The sequence below is a fragment of the Rhincodon typus genome, chromosome 19 (assembly GCF_021869965.1).
Source record: "Rhincodon typus isolate 14 chromosome 19, sRhiTyp1.1, whole genome shotgun sequence".
Taxonomy (NCBI): domain Eukaryota; kingdom Metazoa; phylum Chordata; class Chondrichthyes; order Orectolobiformes; family Rhincodontidae; genus Rhincodon; species Rhincodon typus.
The window spans coordinates 32,445,214-32,457,845 of NC_063350.1; the positions used below are offsets into that span (position 1 = coordinate 32,445,214).

At 38.9% G+C, this 12,632-nt stretch overlaps 1 protein-coding gene across 2 annotated transcripts in view; it reads left to right on the forward strand.

The window, feature by feature from the left end:
• hnf4a (hepatocyte nuclear factor 4, alpha) overlaps positions 1–12,632 on the forward strand; it is a 68,810-nt gene that overhangs the window by 37,248 nt on the left and 18,930 nt on the right. For both annotated transcript variants that reach the window (XM_020527461.2, XM_048608459.1), the window contains exon 4: positions 12,305–12,411. In XM_020527461.2, coding sequence (XP_020383050.1) covers positions 12,305–12,411 — 107 coding nt within the window. The remainder of the gene's footprint in view (positions 1–12,304; positions 12,412–12,632) is intronic.

Below are 12,632 nucleotides of genomic sequence, written 5' to 3' on the forward strand. Positions count from 1 at the left end.
AAACAGGCTACCTTGGCACCTGGCAGATCATTAGTTACCTCCAAACACTTTTGCAGGTCAGCTTTCTTGACTGTGGTCTGCTCTGGCCCCGTTTACGTAAATCCCCTCCTTGGGGCCAAGTCAAGAATTTAACTGGCTTTCATTACCTGCCTTGAGGAGGATGAAAATTCAGGTCAATATTCCAGAGTAGGAATTAGATGAATGTGTGAAAGAAAAACTGAGCTGTTTGGAAAGTGCTGGGCTGTGCAACTAATTGGATAGCTCTACCACAGAGCTGGCATAGGCATAACAGGCTGAATGGCTTCCTTCTGTATGTATTATTGTATAGTTCAAAGCCGCATACCTGCAAAAGCCCAATTCCAGTAGCCAATAGAAATACAATTATAAATCAATGGAATGGGAGCTTTTTTTTGTTTACCTAGCTCTTACATTTTTTTAACATGAACTGGGCAGTAGCAAGGCAAATGATTAAAGAAAAACAAGAATCTAAACACTGCCAAGACCCACAGAAATCAATTTTCATGTAGTCTTGATATAGGTGACCAACCCTCTGGCCAGAAACAATCAGGACCCATTCTCAAAGCATGGACAATCAGAGCTTGAAATGTCCAATTCAAACACAACTTAAAGGAAGTACTTAGTGAAACAAGTATGGCAACCATTTTATCTAAAATGTTTTGTAAGCTTTGAAGACTTCTTCAACTTGAACTCCTTTCCTAGGGGTTTGTTTAAATTTTCCAATTGTAAAATAAATTGCTTTATTGACTGCTCTATCTTTACAACATTTTGTTTTTAAGTGATACAGTTGGCCCATTATCAGTTTCTTCTCTGCCAGGTTTCCCACCCTTCTAAATACCAAACTGTTTATAAGCAGCACAATTCATATTACGAGTCAGATAAGGCCCAAATTTTAGAAAATTATTCCGGTCTTCCAATGAAATTACTGCTACGCTGCTAATTGCTAACATAAACTAGACTCAAAAATATGCAAGACTTACAATACTTGACAACTCTGTGTCTCTTCAAACATGTAAGTAACACACAAATCTAAACATGTACAGAATGGTAATCTGACGTACTCTGTATTCAACATGTACAGTAAAGATAACCTGGCTAGCAGAATAGCTTCATGTACAACAGTCCCACTGAGTGCTTTATTGTCACTAACTTGAAATAAAGCAAATATATTTAAACTGGTCTGATACATATCCAATTGGAAATAAGTTTTTTTTAAAAATAGCTTCTACTTCATAAAACTGGAGTTCAAACTATTCACAGGAATTATGCAAAAAGATATCTTAATTTTCTAAGGCTTAAGAAATCTAGACCTCAAGAAGTACTGCTAATGGAAAGAATATTACTCAAGAGTAGTTGGAAAAATTTAAAACTGAACTTTGATTCTGGATTTAAAAAGAGCAACATTTTCAAAATCCAAAGCACTCAACCTCAGAACTTTTTCATATGTTCCAGCCAGAAATTATCTTCTTCACTTCACCACCCCAGAGAAGACATCCAGGAATATACAATTTTGTCATTGTATGATAAAAGGGATAATGGTGAATTGGCAACCCATTTTACATTTCTCTTGATTTATATATTCATTGACTTCAGAAGAGACATTAGAATTAGCATCAGCATCTAGGGTTACAGAAAGAAAATGATCAAATCCTCTCATTCCTGATCAGCAACAGTAACAGTAAATTACCTTCAAAGTGAAAAACATCTACCATCTCTCATCAATTTTGCTGCCACGTTAAGAATAGACCATTATGCAAAGTACCAGAAAGCAGCTTGTGTCCATGAAATTATAATCCTGTAAGGAATTAGCACTTACAAAGTAAAGGAATGTAAATTAAATTCAGAGAAAGAGACTAATAGGAATAAATAAGAAGCATTTATCCTGAGGCGCGATTCTTTCACAAACCATACTTACCATAAGGCTATAAGATACAGGAGCAGATTTAGGTCATTCAGCCCATTGAGTCTGCTTTGTCATTCAGGCATGGCTGATATGTTTCTCAAACTCATTCTCCTGCCTTCTCAATGTATCCCATTATTCCTTCGAGAGCCTATCTTTCTCTGTCCTAAATGCATTCAATGACTTGGCCTCCACAACCTTCAGTGACAATGAGTTGCACAATTTCACCACCTTCTTGTTGAAGAAATTCCTCCACAACTCAGTTCTGAAGGGTGGTCCCTTAACTCTGAGGCTGTGCCCTCAGGTCCTAGTCTCTCCTACTAGCGGAATCATCTTCTTTACATCCACTTTATCTAGGTCTCTCAATGTTCTGTAAGTTTCTATGACATCCCCCCCTCATCCTTCTAAACTCCATTGAGTACAGACAAAACGTCCTCAACCACTCCTCATATGACAAGCCCTTCATCCCCAGTATTATTTTTCTAAACTTCCTCTAGACCCTCTCCAAAGACCCCCATCCTTCCTGTGATATGGGACACAAAGATGCTCACAACATTCCAGATATGGTCTGACCACAGCCTTATACAGCCTCAGCAGTTCATCCCTGCTCTTGTTTTCTAGCCATCTCAGAACGAATACTAACATTCCTTCCTACCTGCCATCTGAATCTGCATGTCAACTTTAAGAGAATACGGAACTAAGATTCTTAAGTAATGGCCTGTATCCCGCTTATTACAGGAGGAGAAATTCTGCAGAAATCTCTTCTGACCGCCATTCCTGGTCTGATTCCCTTAATTTCTGGCATGGATTCAATGGGCTAAATTATATCATTTTGTGCTGTAGTGACTCCAAGACCATGTACAACAGAATCTGTCTGTGTTATGGATAATCAATCAACAAAGCTTATGCCTAATCATCTCAGCTCCATTTTTGGAGCATTAACTGGTTTTACTTGGACTCATATTTCTGTGGGTGAGGACAAAGTTTAAATTGGACTCACAGCAAATAATTTAAAACATGTGCCATTTGGCTCACAATAACAATCAAATTGTCTGTTTATGTTTACTTCTTAGTATTTTCAATAGCTGGATCATTGAGCCAAGATCTCCAAATCTTCAACTGAGTAAAAATTAGTTAGGTGATGGTTATTAATTTAACTATTGGTAACATGTGAGACACTTTTAAGTTGGTACCAGAACGACCTCCTTCTCTGTTGTGTCTATTTAGTTCAGTATGCACTGTTCAAGATCATTTGTGTACACAGGTGCTTCTTTTTAAAGCAATGCCCAGTGCGAATTTTTAAACACGTCCAACTCCTTTCAATCTTTTGCCAATCTTTGCTGAATTTCAACCTTACTTCAATACAAATAAATTGTGAAATATGTTGATCTATGAAAAGATATATATTAGCAGTTGTATCCTTCCCATGAACAAAATATTTTATTATTGTCACTTCTAACCAAGGTCACTAAATGGACATATTTTGCTATAAGTGCAACCATGCACACATACAGATGTATACATAGACATTTAAAATGCATCAGCCTTTCAAATTGATCTCAGGCTTCCAATCAATTTACAGGCTGTCGACAAAAAATCTTCCTCAGTTTTGATTACCTTCTTGGATTGCGCATCTTTTCACCTGAACCTTAGTGACCTTGACTCTTATTCTTGACTGGCCTTTGAATGATTCCTGGCCTCCATGCAGTACTCAGTCTTTGATCTTCCCAGAAAGCTCAGATAACTCCTATCTGACCTAAAGTTTGACTGCCTTATCCATCATAACATCTCTAATCTTCTTCCTACCAGACACCTCTTGTTGCTATTGGTATAACAACATTGCTTTCTTGGTATTGAAAGCATAAAATGACTTGCTCCCTTCATCCAAACTCCCCCATTTCCAATTCATGTATTTTTCTGTCTCATCTACTTTCCTTTACCAACCCTGTGCCCATCTCTTCATTGTCACAGGCTCCCTCTACAATCATTCCAATGCTACAAACTGCTCCCTGACACATTGAAAGACCACTACCTCCAAACTCTCCTCCAAGCCACAGACCATCTTAACTGGTTGATATATCACCATTTCTTCACTATTGCTGAGGCAAAGGCTTGGAATTTCCCCTGCTGAACAGCACTGTTTGTGCATCTACTGAAATATTTCCACAGAGGCCAGTATCCCTTCACCAAATCACCCTTTATTTACATGTGGAGACCCCTTGACACTGATCCAGCTCCGTCAGTTCAAGCTCTCGGAGTGAGCAGGATGCCTGACATTCCTATTTTCATCTGTCTGCCAGGGCTCCTTGATTGAACCAGATTAACAGCCCATGTCAGGGAACTCATATTCTATAAGGTCCACCTGGCTGACCTTGTTATAATCACTACACCTGGGCCAGTTGAACTGCTGTGGATTCAGGAAGATGATTTGCCACCATCTTCTCAAGAGCAATAAGATGCTGGGCGACAAATGTTGACCTAGCTAGTGATGCCCAAACATCCTATGAAAGAATTCTTTAAAAAAAATTCATCAATGTTGATTCTATCACCACCCATTTCTGCTAAGTTTAAATGTATTGAACTTCAATGTACTGGCCAACTTGAACAAGTATCCTTCCAGAAATATGGTCTATGACTGAAACATTTTATTTTAACTATGAAACATTGCTCACTGCAGACACAAAATCTTCTCAACTGCTGGGATGATTTGACTTTTCCAACGGTCTCCTCATTATGCTCTTCAGCTTCAGCATTCATAAGTTATAATTTTCTCAAGCTGTAGCAGCCTGTGTCTTCAATTTATGCCTATATGTTCAACCCCAGAATCCTTGGAAAACTTCATTGCTACTTTGTGAACTGATTTCAAGAATCAGACCTTCACCTTGCTATGCTTTTGATTCCATATTAATGATCTCCTCCAACTATCATATTCACTAGGCCTCAGATATTGACTTAGTTCTTCTCTCACACCCGACTTTTTCAGCATCCTTTGCCCAATTTTCAGTCATTCTATGTCAGCATTCAAGAAATCCCTAAATCAACATGCCCTTGCCACTTTCAAACTCTCTGTAAAAGTCTCCAAAAATGAACCCTTCATTCCATTGTGATTTGAAACACCTCCCATTTTCTCTCTGTGTCCACTTTCATTCTCATTTTGGAAGCAGTTTTCTGTGCCAGAAAAGTTTGAGCTGTTGTCATTATCCACTGAAATGAACACAATGTATAGAATCATAGAATTATACAATACAGAAGAGGTCCTTTTACCCATCAAGTCTGTACTACCAAAATATACTATAGTACTATCTACACTAGACACACTTGCTCACTAGACACACTTGTTTTGACACTTCAAGTACTCATCCACCTACTTTTTAAAGGTTCCTGCCTCAACTACCCTCTCAGGAAGTGCATTCCTGACAATCATCACACTCTGGGTGGCAAAGGTTTTCCTCGAATCCCTTCTAAATCTCCTACCTTTCACTTTAAAATTATGCAGCCTTGTTATTAACCTTTCAACTAAGGGGAACAGCTATATCCTATTCATCCTACCCATCCTCCTCACAAATTTAACACCTCTGTCATGTTGCCCCTCGACCTTCTCTGCTCCAAAGTAAAGAACCTGAGTTTATCCAGCCTCTCTTCATAGTTGAAATGCTCCATCACAGGCAATATTCTGCTGCACCTCCTCCAGTGCAATCACATCCTTCCTATGATGTGGTGACTTGAACAGCACACTATATTCCAGCTGTAGCCTAACTAAAATTTTGTACAGCTCCAACATGACCTCTCTCTTCTTATAATCAATGCCACGACTAATAAAGACAAGGATCCTTTATGCCTTCTTAAATACCCTGTTAACCTGGGTGGCATGGTGACTCAGTGGTTAGCACTGTTGCCTCATAGCACCCAGGGCTCAGGTTTGATTCCATCCTTGGTCAACTATCCGTGTGAAGTTTGCACATTTTCTGCATGTCTGCGTGGGTTTCCTCCAAGTGTTCCGGTTTCCTCCCACAGTCCAAAGATATGCAGTTTAGGTGAATTGGCCATGCTAAATTGCCCATTGTGTCCAGGGATGTGCAGGTTAGGTGGATTGGACATGGGAAATGCAGGGATTGGGTGGGATACTGTTTGGTGGGTCAGTGTGAACTCAATGACCCAATGGCCTGCTTCCACAATATAGGGATTCTGTGATTCTGACCTGTCCTGCCACCTTCAGGGATCTGTGGACAAGCATCCCAAGATCCTTCTGTTCCTCTTAGCTTCCTAAAGTCTTGCCATTCATTGAGTACTTCCTTGGCTTGCTCCTTCTTCCAAAGTATATCACCTCACATTTACCTGGGTTAAATTCCATCTGACCAATTGCTTATACTCACCTGTACCTAGTACCTCCTTCTTCACTGTCAACCACCCAGCCAGTCTTTGTGTCATCTGCAAAGTTACTTAAAACTCACACCCAACCCCCCACACACATTCTAATATCCATCATTTATGAATATCATAAACAATAAGAGACATAGCACTGATCCCTGTAGATATGCGACTACACACTGGGCTCCAGTCACACAAACAGCTTTCTGTCCCCTATCACTAAGCCAATTTTGGATCCAACTTGCCAAATTACCATGGATCACGTGTGCTTTTACATTCTTTATCAGTTTCCCATGTGGGAACTTGTCAAAGACCTTGCTGAAATCCAAATAAACTATATCTATTGCCCTACCCTCATCCAAACACTTGGTCACCTCCTGAAAAATTCCACCTGATTTGTTAGGCATGACTTCTCTCTGACAAAGTCATGTTGACTATTCCTGATCAAATCGGTCTTGCTAACTGGAGACTGATTTTCTCTTTCACTATTTTCTCCAATAGTTTCCTTACCACTGATAACAGACTCACTGGTCTATAGTTCCCTGGTGTCTCCCTACCTCATTTCTTGGAAAGTGGAACTACATCAGCTGTCCTTAAGTCCTCTGGCACTTCCCCTGTGCCAGAGGTGATTTTAAAAATTGCATCAGGGGCCCCGTAATTTCCTCCCTCATCACCCACAGCAGCCCAGGATTTCATCCAGACAAGGGATTTATCTACTTTTATCCAAATCTGCAAAACTTCTAATACTTCCTGCTTCTTATATCAATCTGCTTAAGAACTTCACAGTCCAGCTTCTTGAATTCTACACTTGCATCCCCTTTTTTCCAAGTATAGAATTGACTGATCTATAAATAAAACTATACAAGGGAACTTGTGGATACCTATGAATGATGTTACTTTGTTTGTGATTGTGTTTCACTAACAGTACAGGAACTGTCTGGTAGAAGAGAGAGAGAATTGGGACTGTGCCACTTCCCACTTAATGAAGAAATTGAAACTTGTTGAATATGTTAATCAGGGGTCTAATGTCTGGTTTACGATCTAGAACGCATTCCAAAAATAAATTTGCTGCAAGTGCATGCAAATATTAGGCCAACACAAGTCTACTTGTAGCCTAACTAACAACTCTCAAATAATTTGTTTAAAAGTGTTATTGAAAAGTTGTTTCTTTTTAAAATGCATACCATGATTTGGAGCCAAGAACACTAATATTCTCACTTTTTCTGTACTTTAAATCTCTGCTGAACCTTGGTTTGGCCCCTGTCCCAACTGCCTCCACGAGCACTCATTCCCCAGCTAGCACAGTGTTCATTGTTATTTCACCAACGAGCCGCCTGAGCATGTGAAATGTGGATGTACAGCTAGCAGACCTTGTTAAAATGATGTTTGAAGTCTGTGGAGTCTTGTCTTGCATGCTGTTGCTGCAAACCTTTCAGCTGCAAATCAATTTCTACATCTTGGTATTATTGTATCCCCTAGTCCAGCAGAAGCTAAAGAAATGAAAGTAAGACATTCCCAGTGTCTGTTGGAATCTTTTCCTAAATATGTTAATATTAAATAGACTTTACTTGAGGTCCATGACCAGTTAGTGCTGAGTAAACATTTAGAAAGCAGCATTCTGTGACTGAACATAGTGTCTCCACTGATAAACCAATGCATAACCTTGAGAACTTCTTTTATGACAGTTGACTGCACTCTTGCATTTTTCTCATAAAAGTTATTCATTGTATCCAATCGATTACATTTTATACACATTATATGGATGTACAACAATACTGGATTTTGCAATTGATGTGTCATTAACCAATTCTATTTGTAAATAATCAAGATATTTTATTGTGAATATCATATGCCTGACTAATGACCTAGCTGTAACCTGAATAAATGGTCCAAATTATACAAGAGGAAATTTTAAATGGTTCATCACTGTCACCTGAAGCCCAGTTTAAATCGCTACTTTATGTAGATTTTCTACATTAATGTTGATATGCCATTTGTCACTTTCATTTTATTTGCATTGGCAGCAATACCGATAATGAAGCCAATTATTCCTTTATCCGACAATGCTGCTCAAATTACAGCCTACACATACCAGTGTTATAGATTTTCTAACAAACATTCAAAGTCTATTATTGCAAAATTTGGAGGCCGGTGTATATTTAATGCCTGAAAGTTTTTATATGTTAATTAATAAGATTGTGGGGCATTTGCATGACTGAGAATTTAGAGCTCAGCAAAAATTCCTGTTGAAAGAAACATCCTTTTTAAAAGCATTAGTTATTGTGAGCTTAACTAATGTAAAATATTAGATAAACAATGGCAGCAGGTTTGAATCACATTCAACCAATACATTCCTGAAAGATTGCCATTATTTATGTTTTTTTAAAATTCTATCCTTGCCCAGAATTTTGCCTATAGTCCTCTTGGAGATAATGGGTGAGAAATTGAGGTTATTTGTCCCTGTTTAGGGCACCATGAGATCTCCAAATGTTGTTCATTGCACGTGTGCATACTTATGAATAAGAGTCATGTTCAATTCCAAATTGGTGCAAGCATTAAACTTCTGTGCAGTAAATGTGCCAGGAAAATCACAACGGGTAGGTCAAGATGTCAATAAAAGTGCAACATTGATTGGCCCCTTCAGTGCCATTTTGGAGCACAATTCTCCAGCCAACATTGGGTCATATTTTCATCATCAAGCAGACAGGTCAACTCGGGAAATCAGCAGACTTAGCTCCATGGAAAAACAACCAAAATGCAGGTTAAGCCCAGCACCCCTGGAGACAATTTGAAGATTGCCATGGAGGCAGGCGAGAGCCTGTATGGGCTGGTTAGAAGGTCCACTTTGGTTCACTGAGGTTTCATGTCATTTAGTCCAACTAACCCTCACCACTCACACCAATGCCTTAACGTACCCCGTCCCACCTCAAACCCACATGTCACCTCCATGTCTCCATGACACTTGTACAATCCCCTTGTACCTGTCATCCCACTGCCACAAATACTCGTCTAATGTCCACTATATGCAGACCTCAGAAGTCATGTGGAGATGAAAAAAGTGAACTTTTAACAATTTAAGAAAGTTTTCACTCATGCACACTTGATACTGAAAAAGCTCATCATGAAACGTATTCAAAGATTTTAAATCACCTCAAAGAGTCAATCTGTTATCAAAATAAACTTCTATTCATCTGCCACGCCAAAAACAGCTAATCTTTAATAGTTTTTTGAATCGTTAATCAAAATCTGAACTCAGACTGCATTCAGATAAATTAATGTCAAGATTTTGAAATTCACCTAAGCATTCATTTGGGTTGAGCTGAAATAGTAGCCCATGTAAAATATTAGCTATTAAATTTATTGAAATTACAGGAAGTTGTTCCACATTCCACTAAGTGTCTGTCAATCAATATATTTCAGCAATGGGCTATCCTTTACTAGAGTCATACAGCACGGAAACAGACCCTTTGGTCCAATCAGTCCATGCTATGCTGACAGCTGTCACTTCCTTGTTATTTTTAAAGAGCTAGGGATTTAAGTAAGTTTAGATAATAACAATTAAGCAGACCTTTCCCATCCTGCAAGATAGATTACTCCTCTCTCCCAAATTTGTGATTTCCACAATGAGAGTTAAGGCTCTTGGAACAGCAGAAACTGTGTCTGTTTGAACTCATCACCAATCTCAAATGCTGAGTTTGAGTGTATTGTCTGTGTGTTTAATGCTGCTCTCCTTCCCATTGCCAGAGCAATTGAGAGCTGCTGACTTAGGGGAGCAACACCTGCAAATGGATCTGTTCACCATTTTAGGACAACCCTGAAAATCTAGCTCATTTCCTCCCTTACCCTCATGTAGCTAAACACACTTTCAACAGCATGGGCATACCCCAATCCCCTCCAACCAGTACTATTTGCAGGAACCATCAACCATTTACAACTTAAGTGTTGGTTGATTGCTTCCAGCTATTGCTACAAATCTACAAATGTATTTTTACCATAGTTTAATGTTTCAAAAATCCACAGAAAGAGCAAAAGGTGCCAAAGTACTTTTTACGGACATGAAAGCATCTGCAAAAATCAGTTGCTCACGGGTGCGCTGGTAAGCATTCCCTATGGAATACAGCATTAGTTGGAGAATGGACAGAGGCCATGCCAATAATGAACAGACTGCTGAAGAGAGAGGAGAAGGAAGGGAGAAGGGGTCTCAGCAAGAAAATATATCCACTCAGGGTTGTTCAAACAGCAATTCTAATGCCTGAACCTCAGTGAGGAACAATGCCTGAGACTTCATTGCTTCAGTAATCACTGAAATCTATCATTTCCTATAGTTATAAATGAAACACAAGACCAGGGCAACAATTGTATTGCCATTGTTTGTGGCGGTGATTGCATGACTAATTTTTATGTCTCGAGTGCTATCCAGGTTGGAGCCAGAGATATTTCCAGGACATTGCTGTTTGCCATGCATATGGGAGTTGCTGATGTTCCCCACTGGAAGACAGCAAGCCACTTTTCTTTTATGAGAAATAAGATGATATACACTTTCCTTTGATTACAGGATTTTTCATATTACAGAACCATCGACTATATAGAGTTCACATAGAAAAGGCTCCATACCAACTCTACTTGATACCCAAACTGAAAGGTTAGGATAGGTTAACAACTAACCTAAACTCTTCTTCAGTGTCTAAATGCTGTGTAACCATATGCTGCGAATCTTGCAAGTTAATGCCTGGTAGTTTGAAAGATATCATGCACCACAATCATCACACTTGTTTTTGGGGCTTGTCCAATTCATCCTCCAACAATTTTAGGTGGTTACAGGGGCATTGATAGCCACAAATACCTTACCCCAAATGGGAAGAAACAAAAAGGTCTGAATTTTCCTATGTTTACCCCCTCCAAATTGGGTGGGATAACAGCAGATACAATGAGAATATTAGGCACAAGATTTACTGCCACTTTTCTGACCAAATCTTAGTTTCCATCCTTTAGTCCCTGCAAGTGCTACCATGGCTGCACTTTGTTCCTTCATGCAAATGACAGCACAGTCTAAGTTCTCAACACATTTACTTCTTTTCTGCATTTTTTAATGCTGCTTCTCTATGCTCTTGCCAATAATTGCCAAGAGATTTTTGCAAAAGTCTTAAAGTTTCCTGATAGGGGTTGCAATTTATCCACACTCTATTTCAGCTTGAACATTTACATTCTGAAAGTCTCCATCAGAGCTAAGATCTCCCATAGGCTATTCGTTGCTGCAATCATCAGGCCCCTCTAAGTGACGTTCTGTCCCCGCCCAAGCAATATTTCTGTGCAAATTTCCGTCAAGGTCAGCTGCAGGCCCCACTTACTGGTAAGAATTCCATCAGGACCCCTGGGCAGGCAGCAGTGTCAGCAGTATTGAGAATAGATGGAAGATATATTCTTATTCTGTTGGAACAACGTGAAGGAATATTTAATCTCAAAGACTATTGGTGAAAATGTTAAGGTTGGACGGTTTATACAATATAAAGATAATACAGAGCTGCCAATTTTCTGGGCGTATCCAAGGACAATATTACTCCATAAACTCTGAGATCATTCATTATGCATTTATATGGATGACCAAAGGTTTCCTTCCATTTTGTGATGAAATGACATTCAATCTCAGGCTTTTCACCATATGTTATAAGCCACAGGTAGATCATATAAAATGTACTCTACAGCCCAGTATCACTTAGTATCAGGAATTTGTTGATAAAAACAATATGAGGGAAATCTAAAGATGATCAGACCCTGCAGTTCACTGCAGTGTGATAGAAATGTTCTGAAATATTTAGCTGTCAAAGTATTTATTCATTCTTTACTATGTTGTTCAACTCGATCATGTTTATGCATTCAATGATATATACATGACTTCAAATGCCAAATGTTTTGATTTTTAAATCTAAACTACAACATGTTTGATTGCTCCAAGGCTATAATATTTTAAATGTACATGTATAAAGTACAAGTGCCTTGAACATATCATCTTCATTCTAGCTGTGCAGAATGAAAGAGACAGGATAAGTACGAGGCGATCCAGCTATGAGGACAGCAGTTTGCCTTCAATTAATGCACTTATACAAGCAGAGGTTCTTTCTCGTCAGGTACAGTAATCCTAGCTTATCTAACTATTATTTTATCAAATAAGGGTCTTTCCTTATGAATTATTGTCGAAAAGAAAACAATGTATATGTTTATAGCACTATTCAAAACCTCAGGATGTTCCAATGTGTTTTACAACATGTGAAGAGCAATATTGCTTAAACAGTATTCAGTATCGCAATGTAGGAAACACAGCAGCCAATTTGTCCACAGCACAATCCAA